General features: G+C 39.7%; 1 protein-coding gene across 1 annotated transcript in view; it reads right to left on the bottom strand.

The window, feature by feature from the left end:
- Window positions 1-22,990, bottom strand: part of RBKS (ribokinase) — a 73,724-nt gene that overhangs the window by 50,260 nt on the left and 474 nt on the right. The window contains exons 2-3 of the mRNA XM_065891321.1: window positions 6,671-6,803; window positions 519-582 (exon numbers count right to left, since the gene is read on the bottom strand). Coding sequence (XP_065747393.1) covers window positions 519-582; window positions 6,671-6,803 — 197 coding nt within the window. The remainder of the gene's footprint in view (window positions 1-518; window positions 583-6,670; window positions 6,804-22,990) is intronic.

The raw sequence follows: 22,990 nt of genomic DNA, 5'->3' as shown, positions 1-22,990 counted from the left end.
ACATTCAATGACTTTTCTTAAGATATCTTTTGTGAATGCAGCACCTGTTTTCTCTTGTCACCTACTTTTTTTTTTTTTTTTTTTTTTTGCGGTACGCGGGCCTTTCACTGTTGTGGCCTCTCCCGTTGTGGAGCACAGGCTCCGGATGTGCAGGCTCAGCGGCCATAGCTCACGGGCCCAGCCGCTCCGCGGCATGTGGGATCTTCCCGGACCGGGGCACGAACCCATGTCCCCTGCATCGGCAGGCAGACTCTCAACCACTGTGCCACCAGGGAAGCCCAACTTTTGAAACATTTCTATGAGATGAATGCTTGTAACCTCCTATCATTTTATTCCTGTCTGGAGAAACGTACATGAAAGAATTAACCAAAGGATATTTAAGCAAGACTAGACAAAGCTGTGCATAAAAATTCTCTGGCCACCAGGGGAGGATCTAATAATTCTATTGTAATTTCAACTTGTAACCAGATTCCAGAAGAAAGTTATAAAAACTAACTTTAAGAAAGATTAAATTTTACCTGTAGAAATATCATTCTGTTTCAAGTTTTCTATATAATCATTGCCAAAGGAATCTTTGCCAACCTGTACCAAAGAAATGATGAACATTAGATTTTTTACATTGAGTAAAATGCTACAATGTAGTTTTTAGAATACTTAGCATTTTAAAAGGGCATGTCTGCATGGTACATTGTAAACATTAACTAATTAATCCTCTTAATGTAAGATGCTATACTTGATTTCAGCCCAAATAATTGTTATATATTAATGTTCCATTTGTATCCTGCCTAAAACGTGAAACATTTAATGACTGTCACAAGTTCTGTAGCTTCACTCTCATTTTGATCTTTTCATACGGAAATTGCCATTGAGACAGAGCTGTCCACCATCAACAATCCTCAATATTTATGAAGAATGTCAGCTGTTCATACTTCAGTATAAATGAAGGCATCTTTGTAATGACCTGCCTGGTGTTTTAGAATCTTCTTATCTTCTCCACTGACCCTGACATGGGGCAAAGAGGAGGGAATTTAATTTAAAGTCCTTGCTAACTTGGGTAAGTTGGTGTAGTGGAATTCTGTTGTTTTGCATCCTAGCATCCATTCTGGTAATGACACTTCGATTTTTCCTTTGGACTCTTCCATTCACAGACAACATGATTAGGGTTTCACATTTTTTACAATCAATGAATCTATATTGACACATCATTATCACACAAACTCCATACTTACATCTGGGTCCATTCTGGGACTGTACATTCTTTGGGCTTTGGCAAACGTATAGACATGTATCCACCATTATAGGCTCATACAGAGTAGCTTCACTGCCCTAAAAATCCTCCGTGCTCTGCCTATTCATCCCTCCCTCCTCTTAGCCCCTAGAAACTTCTGATCTTTTCACTGTCTCCATAGTTTTGTCTTTTCCAGAATGCCATATAATTGGAATCATACACCGTGTAGCCTTTTCAGAATGGCTTCTTTCACTTAGTAATATGCATCTGAGGTTCCTCCATGTCTTTTTGTGGCCTGATCACTCATTTCTTTTGAGTGCTGACTGATATTCCATGGCATGGATGTACCGTTTATTTCCCCATTCACCCACTGAAGGACACCTTGGTTGCTTCCAAGTTTTGGCAATTGTGAATTAAGCTGCTATAAACATCCATGTGCAGGTTTTTGTGTGGATCTCCTCCTATTTTTACTTTTAACCAGCTTGTCACCATTTAAATATCAGGAGACTCCACAAAAACAAACACGTTTCTGGGAAGTCCTGAAAATTTAGAGGTCCTGGTAAACACCAGGCCTACATTCTTGCAAGACAACAGAGCTGAACCTATCTCATTAGTGAGCACATGCTCTCTAGTTCACCATAGCCCCCACCTGGCCTACTGCAATGTATGTTACCTGTTTGGCCCCATAGGCTTTTAGGCTTGCCACACCTGAACTATACTTCTATTTTTCTGTCCTGCAGATGAGTGCTTGGTCAGTGGATAACGTCTCTATCTAGGTGTCAGCACTCCTGGTATATTCTGCTCCTCTTTGGACATATCAACAGAAAGAAACCTAGAGGTTAACTTGATCAAGAACCTCAATGAGTGACGATAACATTTCCTGGTAAGCTTTTAGACTGTCTAGGTTAAGGGTCAGAAAATTTTTTCTGTCAAGGGCCAGATAGGTAGTAATGATTTAGACATTGCAGGCCAGATGGTCTCTCCTGCACCTATTCAGCTCTGCTATCGTAGTGTGAAAACAGCCAAAGACAATCCATAAACAAATGGGTATGGCTGTGTTCCAATAAAACTTTACTTGCAAAAGTACATGGTGACCAAGATTTGCCCCATGGGACACAGTTTGCTGACCTCTGACTTAAATGCCACCTCTGACGCCTTCTTCCTCAAGGAACACTTTTCCCTGTGCTCCTTTTCTGGTGGAAATGCTGATTAGGCAATAATCTCAAATAATATATAAGTTGTTATTAGCAGAATTTCTGTCTCTACAGTGAAGTACAGAAGGTTGCTGTGGGGAGAGTCCCCTGGTAGAAGGAGGTCATCGACTAAAGGTTTCCTTTATGGAAGGCTGGCCATTATCTACCAGGTAAGAGCCAAGGCATCCTGTTTCTTAGGTCAAAGACTCACACAAGAAAACAAAATCTTTGTTATCTCATCTTAAAAAAAAAAAAATTTATTTACATTATTTAACTCTCTCCCATGGGTAATCAAAAGTGTTGTATAGTTGGGAAAGTATCATTATAAGAATGCTGTAGGAATTAAGAAAGGCCATCCCTAGGCATGTGGAGCCTGATACAAATTAGAGCAAAGGAACTTCTCTACCCTTCCGTATCAGTTTTATACAGGCAAAATCTGTTTAAGGTGAATACCAAGGGCAGGCTTGATAAATGGTGCTGATATTACAAATATTAGGAAGTGCCAGGGTTCGGAAGAATTGTTGGAGGGGAGGAAGAAACCAAAACATGGAGTTTTGCCCTCAAGAAATGGATGATATTGGAGGGAAAATAAGACATGGAGACACAGCTATAACACCGGGTGGAATATCGTGTGCATCGGAGGCCTAATTAGGAAGGGATTTCATGCTCAGGCTGTGGAAGCTTTTGCAGGCTTGCTGCAGCTGTATTTTAGAGGCTGCAGTAGCTGCCTGTCTTCTTCCTGCCCAGAGAATTACCTGATTGGCTACATCCCTCAGTGATTGTGATGGTTCCAGATTTATTCTAATAGTGATTTCCTGGCAAATCTGTTGGCTGGCCTTCTAAGTTCTACATGAGAAGTGGAAATAAAATGCTTTGTTTTTGCCTTCTTTGGTATTCTCCTGTCAAAAATAAATGGAAAAATAGCAACACTGTTGAGGATTAGAAGAAGTTGACTCTAGCTCCATTAACTTCGCATGGAGGTTGTAGTGACACATTACAAAGTACAAGTAGTGAAAAAAGCCTAAGAATAGGAAGACAATATTTTCATTTGTGTCATGGAAGTCAGAAGTCCCTTCACATTAGCTGTGTGATCTGGGGCAAGCCACTTTAACCGTCTACAGGCTTCAGTTTCCTTATCTGGAAAGACCCAGCCAGGTTGCTGCGAGGGTAAAATAAAATAATATGCATGAAAGGACATTTAAAACTTTAAAGGATTAAGTAATATGACTTGGTGTTATCATCATCATCATCATGGCTCTACTGCTGCTACTATGGCTGCTTCTCTTGGGGTAGGGGCAGGGCTACTGCTGCTTGGAGTCAATCTTATCAACTACTTTCCTGCCCATCTAGTTCTCCCAGACACTTCTAATTCTTCCTGTTGCTGCCTATCTTCAACAGAAAAGCAATTGACCATGGAAGCAAGCAGGTGGGTGCATTATTTTAAAAATGAGACTGTATTACTATTATTATTTTAGTAAAAACATAACAGCTCCATTAATGGTTTGGTGTAAATAATGCTGTTTAATATAACCACGTATCTTGAGAATTCCCTGGTGGTACAGTGGTTAGGACTCCATGCTTTCACTGCCGAGGGTGTGGGTTTGATCTCTGGTTGGGGAACTAAGATCCCACAAGCTGCCTGGTGTGGCCAAAAAAAATATATATATATATATGCATACACACATACACACATATATATATAACCATGTATCTTATTCCTTTCATAAGAACAATATAGCCAACTGGGAGCATATCTATGCCCAGGCTTATAATATTTATTGTATTGAAACGGGGACAAAAAGCAATGGAGATCTGAGTCCTATTTAAAAAGTCCTTTACGAAGTGAGAGAGTGGCATGGACATATATACACTACCAAATGTAAAACAGATAGCTAGTGGGAAGCAGCCGCATAGCACAGGGAGATGAGCTCGGTGCTTTGTGACCACCTAGAGGGGTGGGATAGGGAGGGTGGGGCTCCCTATGATCCTCAGACTGTGGCCTTGGCCCATGACTCAGGTGAGTACTGACTACACAACGCTTAACTGCTTGAAGTGTTTCATTACACGTGTCACTGTACGCATCTCGATGGATTCCTGCTTAATAGCCTTCATCACAATGTCCTGACAAATATTTCCCCTTAGCTCAGTGTTGGATGTTGAGCCTGTGCCAGCGCTCCTCCATCAGAGCTTGAATCTGAGCTTGTTGCAGGGCAGTAGTAAGTTAAGGCTGCTAAGAAAATTTTCTACCTGTTTTTCTTTTGCTCCATCTGTTTATTTTTAGCTTGAGTAATTTCATGATTTTGGTTTTCTACTTGGAATTTGTTATCTTTAAGAAACCTGCTATAAGGCAGTTTGGCTAATTTGCTAAATAAAAATATACTTCATAATTGAATGAAGTACTATGATTAATGGATAACAATAACTCTTATTATAAAAGATATTTTTTCTTTTTAAGAAGTCTAAGAATATGATGCAGTCTGTTTAAGCTTAAATAAATCCATGTCTAAAGGTCCCAGGGTACCTAAGCAAAGTAACCTTGTATAGGTTTTAGCTGAAGCCATGTTCCCATGTCCTTTCTGTACAGACACCCAGGCTAGATTCCACTGTGGGGCTAAACAACAGACAACTAAATCAGTCACAGTAGATATAAAGAACTTTCAAAATTGTACAGGTGCTCACATAACCATCATACACAGACCAGAATAAAACAAATAGCACCTCTGTTTAACCAGCCTCCTTACTCGAACATTTCCCAAAATGCAAAATAGAAATATTTGAATTGTGAAACTGAACTTGGGAAATGAATCATGAAACCATGGGAGTGGATGTGAAAGGAACAGAAGGCATACGGGCCCAGTAGTTGCAGCTCACGGGCTCTATGGTGTGCGGGCTCAGCAGTTGTGGTGCACGGGCTTTGTCGCTCCATGGCCTGTGGGATCTTCCCAGACCAGGGATGGAACCTGTGTCTCCTGCATTGGCAGGTGGATTCTTAACCACTGCACCACCAGGGAAGTCCCCCAGATTCCTTTCTGATCCAAGATACAGCATTAGAAGAAAATAGCTTAGAGATGAGTAAATCATCAGTTATTAGACCAAGTTTCCAAGAGCTGTGTCAGTGGAGTGAAACCTGCTAAAAACAGGATGATTTATGCTGTTGTTTAGAAGCTGGACCACAGAAAACCACTGGAGTAGGCTAATTCCCCTCACTTCTTACACTCCAGTTATAAACTAATTAAATTCAGGGAATGCAGCATTAAGTTATTTGAGGACTGCTACTTCCCAGAGGATTCAGTGAGGTAGAAACTAATATGAAGGACAAGGAAGATTACTCTCTCCTATTTAAATCTTTAAAAACAACGAACCTGGGCTTCCCTGGTAGCGCAGTGGTTAAGGATCTGCCTGCCAATGCAGGGGACACGGGTTCGATCCCTAGTCTGGGAACATCCCACATGCCGTGGAGCAACTAAGCCCGTGCACCACAACTACTGAGCCTGTGCTCTAGAGCCCGCGAGCCACAACTACTGAAGCCCGCATGCCTAGAGCCTGTGCACCGCAACAAGTGAAGCCACTGCAATGAGAAGCCTGTGCACCGCAACGAAGAGTAGCCCCCGCTCGCTGCAACTAGAGAAAGCCTGCGTGCAGCGATGAAGACCCAATACAGCCAAAAATAAATAAAAATAAATAAATTTAAAAAACCACGAACCTCTCAAAGACTCATACAGATACTGAAACATGCATGTACATGTACTTGTTTATAGCAGCACTGTTCACAACAGCCAAAAGGTGGGAACAGCCCATCAGCACATAAATGGATAAAGAAATTGTGGTATATACAATGGAATATTACTCAGCCACAAAAGGAATAAAGTACTAATACATGCTATAAGGTAGATGAACCTTGAAAACATTATGCTAAGTGAAAGAAGCCAGGCACAAAATGTCACATATCATATAATTCCATTTATAGGAAATATCCAGAATAGATAAATCCGTAGAGACAGAAGGCAGATTGGTGGTTGCCAGGGGCTGAGGGGAGGGGGGAATGGGGAGAAACTGCTTAATGGGCAAGGAGTTTTTACTTTGGAATGATGGAAATGTTCTGGAACTAGATAGAAATGGTGGTTGTACAACACTGTGAATGCACTAAATGCCACTAAATTGTTCACTTTAAAATCGTTAAAAAAAATGAGCTCATGTCTTAAACCGGGTTCTCGCCTCTAGAACCCTCTCCACCATACTTTACACTTACCTTGCACACCATAGATGTCTTTGCTCCAAGCCTAGCTGCTTGGACACACTGGTTGGCACCTTTCCCTCCAAAGCCAATAAAAAACTTATGACCATGGATGGTTTCACCAGTTTTTGGCAGACGAGAAGTAAGGCTATCATAATTTTAAAAGAGAAGGAGAAAAAAAAAAAGCACATTGGAAACTGCAACCAATTTAAGCTCTTCAGAAGACAGAGGGAAGTTTACTGATGGAGCTCTAGTCTTAGCAGCCAGAACTGCAAGCAGAAGCAGGAAAGATTACCTTTTCCTTGAAGATAACATTCAGTAGTTCGCATCACTGTCAAGAACGCGTCTGCTTGACAAAACTCTTCTCTCCCCCACTGCCCTACAGTCATACTGCTGTAGCTCTACTTCACGTGACGGCTCTTAGAGTCTGTACTGCATCAGGGTTGTTCACGGGTGCCTCTGTTTTCCATCTTGGGGAACTCTTGGAGGGAAGTAACTTCATATTCACCCTTCCCAATGCCCAGCACAGAACTTTATTCACGGTGGGACTTAATAAATGGGACCAAGTTATTGTGCATTTCTGTACAGGTTTATGTGGTCATTTACAAGAAGCAGGAAGTGTGCCAGGATTCTGGTAGTCCTGTTCAGGACCTAAGGAGAAGAGGGAAGTTGCAATGCCGGGCACTAAAGAATCTTATTTGTTTCCTTGGGGGTGGGGTGGGGGTGGGGTATTTAGATGGCAGGATTAGGTTTTGGTCCTAGTCCATCCTGTATACCACCCAATTCATGCACTGACTCAAAAAGAGCATATATATATATATATATATATATATATATAATATATAAAAGCATTCTAAAGATCTAAGTTTAGTTTAAAATTTTTACTATGGAAAATTCCAAACATATAAAACTAGAGGAAATGTTATATTGACTTACCCTATCCCCATGTACCCATCACCCAGATTCAATTATTGTCAACTCATAGCCAATCCTGTTTCAGTCTGTACCTTCACTGACTTCTCCAAGTGCTAAGGATTTTTACTGACGTTACTCTCTAATGATAATATTAAACGAGGCAAAAAGCGTAAAAGACTTGCTCCAGGATATGATTTTCATAACACTGAAGGTGGAAGATGTGAGGAAACAAAATCTTTGAAGAACAGATGACTTTAAATGGAAAAGGAGCTCTGGGTATAGGGGCAAGTGGAGAAGATCGGCTCAAGTGGCATGAGGACTGGTTGACTGGCCACAAAGAGGGCCAAGGGCCAGACGGAGCCAATGGAGAGATGGCAGGTGTGCCCCAAAGGTTAATTAGCTTTAGACAGGAAAGAAAGACCAAGAGAGAAGTTCACAATAACTCAACTGAGAACCTACTCTGTTTTAGCAGATTAGAAATTTACATTCACTTCCCACCTAGGCTGTGATCTAACTGAAAACAGCCTGTCTGCAATGGAATGACATATGACTGATGCCAAGAACACATGATCGTGTCAATAAAAACGAAGTTTGACCTATGAACCTCCTTTATGTATTTCTAAAAGTCTCAATAAATTGGGCCAAAACTACTCCATTCCCTAGCAGTGCCCTGTCAAATATGGTTATTTGAGATTCAAAAGAGACTTATCAATAATTTGAAAACATCCCACTCTACTCCTCCCCTTTTCAATTCTATTTTTATCTTGGATTCTAAATGCATTTATAGTACTGATGAAAAAAATATACATCTACAAGGTTCACTTCTGAAAAAGGTACTCAATCAAGAGAAAAATGGTTTTAATGTAATGTTATTATCCTGTCATTTAATTTAGCAATGACAAGTGATGATGAGATTTTGATTTGCATCAGAAATCTTAAACATTTTAGGATTCTGTTATGAACAGGCAATGATGAGTAATCTGTGTGATTGAGTAACTATATGAATTCTTGGCTTATTGATGCTGCTGCAAACAACATTCATAGCAACCTTAAAAAGAAAAAATATCCAATGTGGCTAAAAACAGGCCAAAATAATTAGTAAGACTGTCACTAAAGAAACTTATGACTTCCACTATATTTATACTTAGATCTGGGTCATAACTCACTGGTTTGAATTAAGTGTATTTTTTATTATCAACTGTGGCATGAAAAATATATCACCAGATTATTACTGGGATGTACGTGTATGTGGGGGAGGAGTGAAATCAGGGGTACTGCGTGTATGTGTTTGATGTGGGAGCAGATGGCTGGGATTTAAACTCATTTCTAAACAACTTATATTAACACAAGCGCTGTACTAATTTAGCCATCACTGAAATTCCTCACTCCTTTGGAACACTACTATTTTCTTTCCCTTCTACATCTTCGTCCTATTCTTACTTCCTTCCTCCCTCAGTTGTCGCCTTGCCCTGCATGAGGATAGGGACCAATGTCTGCACCATCTTATCCCCATTTGCTGACTGAATGAACCTTTGTAAGAGTCTCCTGTTATCTCTGAGGTAGCAGAATATGCTACTCCAAAATATGACTGGAGAAAGACGTGCTACTGCAAAATATGCTGCTTTGGTATATTGATTATCTTGACTGTAGGCACGTGAAAAACGGCAAATGCAGGGAGAGGCTTTCTCTGAACTCCCCTTATCTGCCTACGGACAGATCCTCCCAAAGGAACTCAACTGCCATAAATCCCCTTCCTGGGAGTTGCATCAACCAGAGAGGATGGACTCTTGTCACAGGAGAGACTAGAAGTCAATACCACGCCTAGACAGACACTGTCACAGACTGTCACAACTCCCATCTATTCTTCTAAGGGGCCATTCATCTGACCTAAAAATCATTCACTCTCCCCTGAGAGACCTACACTCCCCTCCCCCTTCCCTATTGAGATGTTATTTAATCACGAATTCTAAGTCACCTTGGGGATTCATTTTTTCCCTGGGTATCTCCCGTGTATACCTGAGGGATACATTAATAAATTTGTTTGTTTTTCTCTTATTTGTTTTTCATTACAGGGGTCTCAGCCAAGAACTTAGAAAGGTAGAGGGAAGATTATTTTTCTACCCCTACATCTCCTTTCCATGTCTCCCCTGTATGGCATCCGTTCTTTCCTCTGAATTGAAGATGTGGAGGTGTTGACGAATGAGGAAGAGGCTGGGATGACTGTTCAATTGTCTGGCAATAAAAATTCCATGTTTTACAAGACCTTGCCCACTGCATTCCCAATACTGGCAGCATTCCTTTCTATAAGCAAGAACTGTAACTAGAACTCATACTATCATTCCTTCATTCACACATTAATTCAACAAATGTTAAATCAGTGTTTTCCAATGAACCTCCTAAGGGCAAAATAAGCTTGCTGACAATGAGATAAAACCTAACTGTGATGCTAATAACACATGAGTGAAAAAAATATGTCACAGAATAAGATTAGTATGACCTGATTCATGTTTCTCTTTTTTTTTCTGCGGTACGCGGGCCTCTCACTATTGTGGCCTCTCCTGTTGTGGGGCATAGGCGCTGGACACGCAGGCCCAGCGGCCATGGCTCACGGGCCCAGCTGCTCCACGGCCTGTGGGATCTTCCCGGACCGGGGCACGAACCTGTGTCCCCTGCATCGGCAGGCGGACTCTCAACCACTGCACCACCAGGGAAGCCCTGATTCATGTTTCTTAAAAGGAAAAAGATACATGTTCTCATATGATCTATAAATGCATAGGAAATGAAATGTTAATGACAGATACCCATGAGAAGGATGGGAGTGGGGGGCAAAAGTGCACGGAAGTACAGTAAGTCCCCTACTTACGAACGAGTTCCATTCCGAGAACGCATTCGTAAGTCCAATTTGTTCGTTAAGTCCAACAAAGTTAGCTTAGGTACCCAACTAACACAATCGGCTATATGGTACTGTACTGTAATAATAGGTTTACAATACTTTTCATACAAATAATACATAAAAAACAAGCAAACACAAAAAATAAAACATTTTAATCTCACGGTCCAGTACCTTGAAAAGTATGGTAGTACAGTACAACAGCTGGCATACAGGGGCTGGAACTGAGTGAACAGGCAAGAAGAGTTACTGACTGGAGGAGGGAGAGGAGGTGGGAGATGGTAGGATCATCAGCAATAGGAGACGGAGGGTAAGCTGCAATTTAACTCATGCCTGACGTTGATGGAACGCACGTTCGCATCTCGGCAAGTTCACAACTTGAAGTTTCGTATGTAGGGGACCTACTATATTCAACAAGAATATCTTTGTGTTTCATGGGAAGCCACTTGTTACTACTTCAGATTCATCTGGCCTCGCCGCATCTTTTTCTAGCCGCCAGTTGCCTCCGGCTGGCTTCTTGCAGGTGCAGCCTAATAGAGCCTTGCCCAGGGCCATCCTCTCCCCACTCCAAGATTTCTGTTTCTGTTTCTGGCTGTTCTGAAGGACAGAGCAACCTGTTAAACACATCAAGTATCTTGGTATAAGCTCTTCTGCTTCCTGGCTTCACTTTCCCTGGCCCTCACTCTCGCTCCCTGGATTACAGTCCAGCACAGAGGATGTGCACTCAAGCCTTTGTCTTATTGCCCTGCTTTCTGTTGAAAGACAGTTTATTGCTGATTTATTATTTTTTAAAAGTGAATGAACTAAAGAGTGGAAAGTGAAGTGGAGAGCAACTGGAACATTAGTTACAAATGGGCAGAAGCATTTCTGAATTATAGATCCTAATTTACTTTGAATTAGGTTTTTCTATCTTTTTTTCTTTATTAAAATCATGAAGTTAAGGTCAGGTTGAGGAAAGGACCTGCACAAAGCACCATCCGCTGTATGAAAGCATCATCATAATTCTTCCCAATTCAAACATGAGCTCTTAGTAGGGTGTCAAAGACAGACCAATTAAGTGCTCAAAGGAAAAAAAATAAAAGGGGTAGCAGTACTGGTAGAAATATACTGTTGCTACCATTTAAAATTTTTAAATAGTGTAAATTTCTGAATGAAGGAGAAAACCAGTCATAAGAAATATATTTGAATTTAAAACAAATTCGTAACTTTAAAATGTCATGATATTTTAAAGTTGGACAGAAGGAAGCACTGATAAATGTTCAGGTGGCCTCCCAGTCTTCTGGGCCATGAGAGGTCATGCAGTTAGAGTTTGGTTGTATGAGGAACGAGGCCTGAGCCACTTACAGACTGCATTACCTTTGACAGCTTTTCCCTCTTTGAACCAGCTTCTTCTCTTGCAAAACAGGTTTAATAATACTTGTCAACTCCTTAAATGCCTGGGTTTTGTACTCTGAGTTATTTCACTGACAGGTGTTACCAGAACAACTTATCAATTGCTTTTAACTTCTTGACAATGATGTGCCTGTTACAGATTCTCAGAGATGATTCATATCAAAGGAAGGAATGACCTGGTGAAACAGGGATAAGAAGCGTTTTGACCAAAGAGGTTACACTGATACTGGCTCCAGCCAAAAGTCAAGGAATATGCTGCTTTTTGGCTTTTGAATTCCATCCTTTCCTCTTCTGGCTGTAAGCTTCTGACACTGTACACCCCTGTTAACAGGGGATTGTACCATTAGTGACCACCCAGTTAACATTCATTATGCTCATTTATTACTCCTACTGCCTGTATTTTTCAACCATATCTATTCTTCCCAGCATTTGTGTATGTCACATTTACAAGTATGGGGTAATTCCCAAACCAAGCTAGTGATACCTATTTCTACCTCTGTAAAAAGAACTTAGCCTTGCAGCTAAAACTTCATTTTGCGGTGCCTAACCCTAAATTTGCATATGTACACGTATGATTTATTTAAGGAAATGAAACATGAATTATGCTTTAGCTGGTTCTTAACTGATTTTGATTTCTAACTCATATCTTTGTCTAGCTAACAAGCCTGTGGCTAAAACGTCATTTTGTCTGAAGATGCAGCTACTCTTGAATTTATAGAATAGATAAACAATACTCTAGTCAGAAGTGGCCAGCCTTTCAGAGTGTCATATACTTGACCCTTATTTATTTAAATTTTGCTTATGTGTGAGAAAGTGTGCTAGGCATTGGGAGAGCCAGTAAAGCCAAGCATGTTATGCTTTTCTCCCACGTTGTGGTCTTACATGGCTTTTCATTCACATCTCTGTTCAAATGTTACCTCCTTGGAGAGGCCTTCCCAGACCACCTTACAGGTGAGATACCCCCTTCCTAATTGAATTTTTGTAAAGTATTCATTCATTCATTCTGACAAATAACACTAGGATTTTGGATCAGATCCAGCCTTTTGATTACTCTTAATTGTGTTAGTTCTCCATGTCCCAATCCCCTGTGGGGTGACATGATGAGAGAAATCTTTAAATCATGAATTTTGGGAGTTGATGTAGGACATCTGACACAGCTGCTGCTCTTCCTCCCCTCTCGGGTGGGGTGGGGCAGAGAGAGGGAGGGAGGGAGGGGAGAAGAATATGACCTACTGACTTTTGCTCTGTAATGTAAACAAATCCGCTTAGGGGAAAGGAGGGGGAGGTCTTTAGGTTTACAGTCCCTAGAATGTAAATAAATGTATCCAAAGAAAAAGTCTCTAAATCTCTCCAGAGATCTCTGACTTGTACAGTTTGTTTGCTGTTCAAACATTCTTTAATCCAAGTGCCAACCTTCTTTCTCAGGAAGTCATGATCATGCACAAATGTGAAAACATTCATGGAGCATCGCACCCCAACAATCTTCTTCATAGCAATATCATTGCCCAACGTTACAACACTCACTTATTTCTTTCCTCTTGCCCTAGCTTCTTTTGGATTAATTGTATTCCATTTCTTCTTCACTACTGATGTGTTATTAACTCCACCTCTTTTTTTCTATTTTTTATAAGTGACTGATCTAGGGTTTATTTATTGTAGTGCAAGTTTCTAGTAATAAATTCTCTTGGCTATTGTTTTCCTGTCTTTATTTCCCCAACATATTTGAAGGATATAGAATTTTATGTTGACAATTTATTTTTCCAGTACTTTAAAGATTTCATTTTTTTCTGGATTGCATTGTTTCTAATAATAAGTCTGCAGTCAATCTTTTCTCCCCTTATGTAATATGTATTTTTCCCTCGGGTTGCTTTTAAGAGTTTCTAATTGGTTTGCAGGAATTTGATTACAGTGTGCTTTGCTATGGTTTACATTATGTTTATCCTACTTGGGGTTCATTGAAATTCTTAGATCTATGTGTTTATATTTTTCATAACATTTGAAAAAAATTCAGCCATTGTTTCTTCAAATAGTTTTTGTGCCTCTCCCACTCTTGTTTTCTTCTTAGATTCCATTTACACATGATAGACTGCTTGTCTCATATCACAGAGGCTCTGTGCATTTTGCTCAGTCAATTTTTTCCTCTACGCTTCAATTTAGATAATCTCTATTCACTGTCTTCAAGTACAGTGATCCTTTCTTCTCTAATGTCTACTCTGCTGATAAGCCCATCAAATGAATTTTTCATTTCAAATACTGCACCTTTCATTTCTTAAATCTCTATTTGGTTCTTTTATATGTCTTCCACTTTTCTCCTCATTATGTTCAAGTTCTTCTTTAAATCACTGAGCATATTTACAAGGGCTCTTCTAAAATTCCTTTCTGTGAATTCCATCATCCCTGTCATTTCTGTGTTGGTTTTGACTTTTTTTTCCCTCAGTTAGGGATAACATTTTCTTGATTCTTTGCATGTCTAATGACTTTTGATTTAATGCGAAACATTGCAAATGTTACATCGGGTGTCTTAATTCTATTGTATTTTTCCAAAGGGTTGAACTTCTTCAGGCAGTTAATTTGTGGATCTGTTTGATCCTTTGAGGAATGTTTTTGAGAGTTGTTACAGTGAGTTTAGAGTACCTTTACTTTAGGGCAAGTTTACCCCTTCTAACTAAATTGTGATCCTTCTTGGATCTCCACTGAATGCTCCAGGGGTTCAACAATGTCTCTGGCTGGACAGAACTCAACACCTCCCATTCCTGTACAATTTCTGGGACATGCTCAGCTCAGAGCTCTCCAGTAGTTGCCCAGCTTTGTGGAGTTTCTATGTATGTCCATTTAGCATTTAGCAACAGACTCAAGGGGACTCCTTTACAGATTTCTGGACCTTCCCCTGATTAGCTCCTTCTCTTCCAGTATATGTTCCCATAAATCCTAGCCACCGTAGTCTTCCTAAGTTACGAACTCAGTTTTCTCAACTCACTGATGCTGCCATGCTTCCCTTGAGTTCCTCCTCTCTGTGCGATGGTCAGTAACGTGCCTCCAGGACTTACCTTGTTTGTTTCCTTTCTCTTCTGGATAACACTACTGTTGTCCAATATCAGAAACAGTTGCTTCATATGTTTTGTCCCATTTTCTTGTTGTTTATGGTGGGAAGGTAAGTCTTACACTAGTTATTCTAATATGGTCAGAAGTAAATATTTTTGAATGAATGTTCTACACCTTAAAAGACACTTAGTTGGGATGACAGAATCCCACATACATAATAAATCATACAGGGACTTCCTTGGTGGCACAGTGGTTAAGACTCCGTGCTCCCAATGTAGGGGGCCCAGGTTCTATCCCTGGTCAGGGGACTAGATCCCACATGCATGCCGTAACTAAGGGTTCACATGCCACAACTAAAGAGCTGGTGAGCTGCAACTAAGGTGCCCACCTGCCACAACTAAGGAGCCTACCTGCTGCAACTAAGACCCAGCACAACCAAAAAAAAAAAAAAAAAAGCAAATAAGCATATGGCTCCACATTAAAAAAAAAAATCATACAATGAGGTGAGAGCAGGGCAAAAGTGCTATGTATGACTGTAGCCCAAATAGAATGGTTATTAAACAAATGTGGTCAGAATAACAGGGACAAAACAGGCTCACATCTCTCTTCAGTCTTCCAATGTGGGATAGAGGACTGAGTACAGAAGGTACCAGAGGCATACAGGTCAAAGTATTAAAAATATAAAAACTAAAACGCCATCTAATGTCAACTAGTCTTTTTGAATAATTATATATATATATATATACCTCCTTACTCCCAGCTGAGAAAAGTCCTGGAGAAAGAATAAAAGCTTGGATAGGGAGGTGCTGAGTGAGCCAATTTTGGAACTACAAGGTGCAAGAGGAGAGGGCAGGAGAAATACATATATGTATGTGTATGGGGGATTAGCGAGTGGGGACTGGACAACTATAGGATGGCATAAAGGTATGTGGGACAATCAGGATGCAGAAAGAAAGGAGCAGAAAGAATTGCGGAGACATTTATCAAAGTTCCTGATGAAAAATGTTTTAATTCATTGAAGAAGACAAGCAAAGCATGACAGTGTCAAATAACTATAAACCAAGATTTTATTTTCTATTTTGCCAGTTAATTATAGTAAATTTTAAATTTCAAAATGACTCCTGTCACCACATTGTAATTATCTCTAGGTTAGTTCTTCCTGCCATCCGCTGGTGTAGGTAAAAGAACTATAAATGGAATTAATTTTATTGTAAGCAAAATATGATCAGAAGGCTAAATCAGCACACAAAAATAATGTATTCTGGAATCAGTTATTAAAAACGTTAATTTACCTACTATGTTTGGTTTTTAGTGCTCATGCTTCTTTCACATTACCATCATCACGAATAATCAAGAACTGATTATATTGTATTTGAGCTTCACAATACATTTGTAAGACGGGTCAGGATAGGCATTATCATCATTTCTGTCTTAGGAAGGAAGTGAGAACTCAAAAAAGTAATGGCTTATCAAAATGTACACAGCTGTTAGGCAGATGAGCCTAAATCTGAATTCTGGACTTAGGATTCCACTGCCATGGTCTTTAAATCATTCTATGCTACTTTCTTTGACAATCAACTTTCTCTCAATTTTTTTAAATGAAAACTTTAAAAATCTACTCTCTTAGCAATACTGTATTGTTAACTATAGTCACGCTGTTGTACATTACATCCCTGTCACCTATTTATTTTATAACTGGGAGTTTGTTCCTTTTGATCCCCTACCCGTTTCACTCACCCCCACCCCTACCTCTGGCAACCACCCATCTGTTCTTTGTATCTATGAGCTTAGTTTTTAAATGAAATACATTTTTTTTAAGATCCCACATATAAGTGATCTCAAACAGGATTTGTCTGACTTATTCCACTTAGCATAATGCCCTCTAGGTCTATCTGATTCTTCTTCTTTTTTTCCCCCTGGATTAGCACCTGCTTATTTTTCAAGACTTGGCTCAGGAGGCATCTTATCCAGGAACTTTCCCCTGTTCTTCCACAGAATCTGCAGGTACTTAGCACACCATACTACAATGATCTATCTTTGCGTCTGCCTTCTTTGGACTATAAATTCCTCAAGAGCAATGACCATGTTATACTAATTGCAGTATCCCTAGCACTTAGCACGCTCTCAGTATTTCAGTATTACGTACAAGTAATCAAAATACTGGAGCAACGTTCATCACAAAAGCCCACTTCACCTTGCTCTCCCTAGAATGCAGATACTAGGGTACGAAGAGCTGGCCAAGTAATGGATTGCAAAAGGGACTGCTTAGTAATACCAAACAATAGGTGCTCTTTCTTTGTCATACGTAATTTACCTTTTAACATATATTTTCTTTGAAGGGACCAAAATTAGCAAATTTCCCATGAATGATTTCATTTGAATTTAGGGAATTCAGTTGACAGAAACATGTTTAATGAAACATTAATTTAAAGATTGATTGGTAACTGATAAGCAACTTTGAAGACCAATTTAAGGGGCAGAAAGAATACTGAAGGATTCTACTATTGGGAACGCACGATACTTCTTGGACCAACATTCCTCTGGCTTTTACTTTCCTGAAAAAGTAACTACAAAGAGATTTTTCTGTTCTAAATTTGACAAGTCAAGAAGCTTCTGGTGGAAGGCAGGTTAGAGGGTACCGTAATATGTCAAACACATGTAACCTTTTCTAGGTACAGTATAAAATTTTGGCCTTTTTTTTTTTTTTTTAAGTAATCTAGGTCCAACATTTCATCCACTTTGGATCGAAAAGCTTCTAAATTCACTTATGCCACCTTCCAATTAAAATCTTTTGAGAATTAAGCAATCATTTCCTGACTTGCCAAGGATTAAATTTAGATGCTTGGTTGAACATGAGCCTTACCTCTCCAGCCATCACTTTTAATTGGAGCATGTAAAAGGATAACACAGGGTTTTAGTTGACATCATAGTCTATTGCCATGGAAATGTAAACATGGGTTTGTATTAAGCTTGTCTCAAAACAAGTTTTAGGGGTACAGAGAGATGGAAGACAAGAGATAAATTATGTAAAATGGATCCTCTCAATGTTGGAGTGCCCTCGGAGCGCAGACCTCAGTGATCTCATCCTGTCTCATGGCTTTAAATACCATCTATACACTGATGACTCTCAAATTCATATCTCCAGCTAGATCTCTCCTCTGAACTCCAAACTCATATATCTAACTGTCTTCTTGACCCCTTCAGCTGGATGTCTAACAGGCATCTCAAATCTCACACGTCCAGCCTGAGCTCCTGATACTGCCCTCTCCCTACGCAACTTGCTCTGTCACAATCTTCTACATCTCAGCACACATCAACTTCCCCTTCCACTTGCAGAGGGCATAGAACTTGGGGTAATCCTTGACCTATCTCGTACTCCTCAGCAAATCCTGTCAGCTCTACCCTCAAAATATAATCAGAAAATGCCCACTTCTCCCCACTTGCACTGTTTTCAAGCTACCATCATTTCTTGCCTGGATTACTGTAATTAACTCTGACCTGGTCTCCCTGTTTGTGCCCTTGTGGGTCATATTATGTCACTTGTCTGCTCAAACCCTCCACTGGCCTTTCATTTCACCCAGGGTAGGACCCAATGTCCTTTAACCATCAATTGCCCTCCCCTCTCCCTTATTTTCTTCTTCAGCTACACTGGACTCCTTGTAGTTCACTGATAATAAGAGGTCTGCTCCTGCCTCAGGGCCTTTGCATATGCTCTTCTTCTGGTTCTCTGTATGGCTTGCTTCCATTCTTCCTTTAGGTCTTTACTCAAATCACCTTCTCAGTGAGGCTTTCTGTGGCCAATGATCTAAAATTACTACTTTCATCCCCCTTTCATGCTTTATCCTCCTCCTCAGCATTTATCTAACAGAGAATGTATTTTACTTATTTCTAACTGATACTGTCTCTTCCACTAGAATGTAAGCTCCATGAGGCAAGGATTTTTTGCTGTGTTTTTCATTGCTGTATCCTCTGCACCTTGGGAAGTCCAGAGGCACATGGTACAAAATCAATAAATATTTGCTGAATAATTTTTAAAATGGGTGACACACGTCATAAGAAATAAAGATTAGTGAAAGCATGATTAACCAAGGTCTATGAGCCTAACGTCTAAAAAGTTTCATCTGTCTTTGGAGGAACTTTGACTTAATTTTCCACAAGAACAGACTTGATTTCTCTTATCTCTGCAATGTGGAACTTCAGAGATGATTGTTCAAGGAGGAAGAGAATAATGATAAATACAGGTGGGTATTAAATAATGTTCATTGTTTGTCATGTTGGATGAGCTAATGATTTTTAAGTTATTAGTACATAGAGCTTACTATTCATAGTGGACTGAAATTAGAAATGAAAAAAGTTGCTCATTGATTGAATTAGCAGTGTCTGGCACACAGTAATGTAATATATAAAGTGAGTTGGACTTGGATGCCATCCAAGAGGGCTAAGTTACTGAAGTAGTTTTATTTCTGAAGTGATTTTACAGTATAGGCATGGGTGTCCAGGCTGGTTATGGTTAAACTTAGATAGGAAGTAAGGAACAGTAATGACGATACTATCTTTAGACCTGAACATTATAAAGTTGTTATTCCTTGAACATTATAAAGTTGTTATTCCTTGCCAGCTTACAAAGTAAACACTTAATGAATGCACAGACTATATGCCCTTAAATGAATTGTACATGAAAAGGGCAATAAATATGAGCCAGAGTTAGAGGTACAATGATATAATGGAAAGATAAAGGTTGAGGGGCTTCCCTGGTGGCACAGTGGTTGAGAGTCCGCCTGCCAATGCAGGGGACACGGGTTCGTGCCCCGGTCCGGGAAGATCCCACATGCCGTGGAGCGGCTGGGCCTGTGAGCCATGGCCGCTGAGCCTGCACATCCGGAGCCTGTGCTCCGCAAACAGGAGAGGCCACAACAGTGAGAGGCCCGCGTACCGAAGGACAAAAAAAAAGAATGAGAAACCTGGGTTCCCACTAACTGGCTGTATGATTTGGGGTGAGTCATTTAACCTCTCTGTAAAATGTGGAGGATGGACTGCTAGGCTTCAGTGATTCTCTAAGCTCTAAGTATTGTAAGATTTTTTGACTTTAATCACTGTGGTATGCAGAATTACGCCCCACCCCCAGACCAACCCTGCCTCAAAGATGTTCACATCCTAATCCCCAGAACTTGTGAATACGTAATGTTACATGGCAAGGGGGGAATAAAGGCTGCTAATAAGATACCTTAAAATAACGAGATTATCCTGAATTATCCATTTGGGCGCAATGAAATCACAAGGGTTCTTAAAATGTAGAAGAGGGAGGCAGAAGAGTGAGTGTCAGAGTTATGCCATTGCTGGCTTTGAACATGGAGGAAGAGGCCATGAGCTAGAATGTGAGCAGCCTCTAGAAGCTAGAAAAGGCAAGAAAAAGATTTCCTTTGGAGCCTCCAGAAAGGAACACAGTCCTACAACTTGATTTTAGCCCAGTGAGACTTGTGTCAGACTTCTGACTTGCAGAATTATAAGTATTCAATTTGTATTGTTTAAGCCATTAAGTTTGTGGTAATTTGTTACAGAAGCAATAGAAAAATAATACAATCATGATATGTACCATAACCAGTGAAGTTGGATCCAAGTTTATCATAGAAGCAGGCTCTTAAATAAAAATCCTATACTCAGGTATTTTGTAAAGATCTTCAGAGGCAGAAGTAATCAGAAAAGAAGTCATGAAAAGTTTGTTAGCAAAGTCGTGGGAGAGAATCTATAGGGGAATAAAAGTTTTAATAGTGACTCATGTGAAGTGTAGAAACCTGGATATCTTATAAAGGAAAGAAAATGGCAAGAGAAGAGAAATTAGAAAGGTTATCCAGGGACTTCCCTGGTGGCGCAGTGGTTAAGAATCCACCTGCCAATGCAGGGGACACAGGTTTGAGCCCTGGTCCGGGAAGATCCCACATGCCACGGAGCAACTAAGCCCGTGAGCCACAACTACTGAGCCTGTGCTCTAGAGCCCGCGAGCCACAACTAATGAAGCCCACATGCCTAGAGCCTGTGCTCCACAACAAGAGAAGCCACTGCAATGAGAAGCCCGCGCACCACTACAAAGAGTAGCCCCTGCTCACCCCAACTAGAGAAAACCTGCACAGCGACAAAGACCCAATGCAGCCAAAAATAAATAAATAAAATAAATTTATTATAAAAAAAAAAGAAAGGTTATCCACAATGTAAGAGTTTCTTCTCTGGACCTCACTTTACTCATCTATAAACTGAAGAGATTTAGAGATTATAAATAATCTCTAAATTCCTCTAGCTCTGAAATAAGCTTTTAAATCCTGACAGATGCTAACATGGGCATTTGAGACCCTGCCCTCCCCAAAGTTTGAAGAGTATTCATCTTAGAAAGTACTATAATTATCGTTAATGTGTGATGGTCAAGCTTCACAGAAAGCTCTGACTTAGTTTAACAAGAAGGTGGCTCTGAATTCTAACCCTGGCATTCTTATTAAGGTAGGGTGCATGGGAAAATTATTTAGCTTTCTTTCTCTTCTATACTTCACGTATAGAATTATGGTAAAATTTTAGCTAGATGAATTTTCTAAGGAATGAATTATTTTAGATATCGGAAGGTTTATTCCTTTATGTAACTAAATTTTAAGTATATTTGATGGAACTATTTCTAAAATAAAACACGTGCCCCATTTGTATATAAAATTTAACGATAACCATATTCCCTTTTCTTGAAAACAGTCATCGCTAGTAACATCAATTACTATAGGGAGCTGTCAGACAGTGATGCTCTAGACAGCAGTCAGCAAACTATGGCCTGCAGGCTGATTTTGTAAGGCATAGTTTTCACATTCTGTACCTGTTAAGAAAATAAAATAAAAAAGAATATGTGACCTAGACCAAATGTGGCCCAGAAAGCCTAAAATAATTACTATCTGGCTCTTTGAAGAAAGGTTTACTGACTCTAGCTCTACAGAAAGATGTGTAGGCCTCTTCACCAAATATCCAGAACTAGATTGGACTTTATGTTCTGTCACTAAAGGAAGCACATCTATCTTGGCACAGTGTAGCTCAAATATTTGCGGAAAAAAAAAGGCTCTTGGTGTTTTGTTTTTTTTTTTTTTTTTTTTTTTGGCCACACTTGCACACCTGTGGGATCTTAGTTCCCTGATCAAGGACTGAACCTGGGCCCGCATCAGTGGAAGCGAATAGTCCTAAAACACTGGACCGCCAGGGAATTCCCCCAGGCTCTTGGCATTTAAAACTCTTTTGTTGTTTGTTGATACACTCTCCTCACTTCCAAGTTTTTGGTGATTACTATACTTGCCCCTTGCAGTCTCTCCCCCTTTCTAATTTCCACCTTTCTAATCTTGGTCTGGAAATGTGATAACCTAGTTTATAAACATTTTAAGCAATGTAAGATTAAGTTGGTTATGTGAAGGCCCTAAAACTATTTTCTAAGTAAAACACAGGTGGTTTAGTGCAGGGATTTGGTGACTTATTCTGATTGTCCCAAGGCCTTTTTATTTAATATTTCCAGGTTCTCGGCTATCCTTTGGAAAAGCAAGGTTGCAGGACAGATAAAGTCTTACTGTAGTATGATCATTTTTTATTTTTATAATATAAAAATAGCATTATATCTAAAATGCCACTCACCAAAAAATTAAACTGAAGCAACCTGAATGGTAGGATTTCTTGGGATATGTTTTTTTTTCTTTATAATAAACATTGCTTTTACAATCAAAAAAGCCATTTTCATTAAAAAAAAGATAAATTGGGAAGATCTCTTCATCCAATCTCACTGACCTAACTCAACTATTTTCATCTAGCATATTTTATTTGATCACTTTTTAAAAATTGTTGTAAATATTGTGCTTTACGGGTTTTTATTTTGACTCACACTTGGTTTGCCATAGGTAACCTATGGTTACTCTAATAGTGAAAAGTATGCGGTAAAGATGAAATGTGGGAAAGCCAACAATCAATACGGTGAAAGATGACCGCCTAAAATTCTGACCTCTGCTCCACTCATTTTATACACGTTCACACGAATAATACCCAATCTGGATAATATTATAGCTCAAAACACTTTAGTTCATTCAGTTTTC

This window comes from Phocoena phocoena, chromosome 14 (assembly GCF_963924675.1).
Source record: "Phocoena phocoena chromosome 14, mPhoPho1.1, whole genome shotgun sequence".
Taxonomy (NCBI): domain Eukaryota; kingdom Metazoa; phylum Chordata; class Mammalia; order Artiodactyla; family Phocoenidae; genus Phocoena; species Phocoena phocoena.
This window is presented reverse-complemented; position numbering and strand designations above follow the sequence as displayed.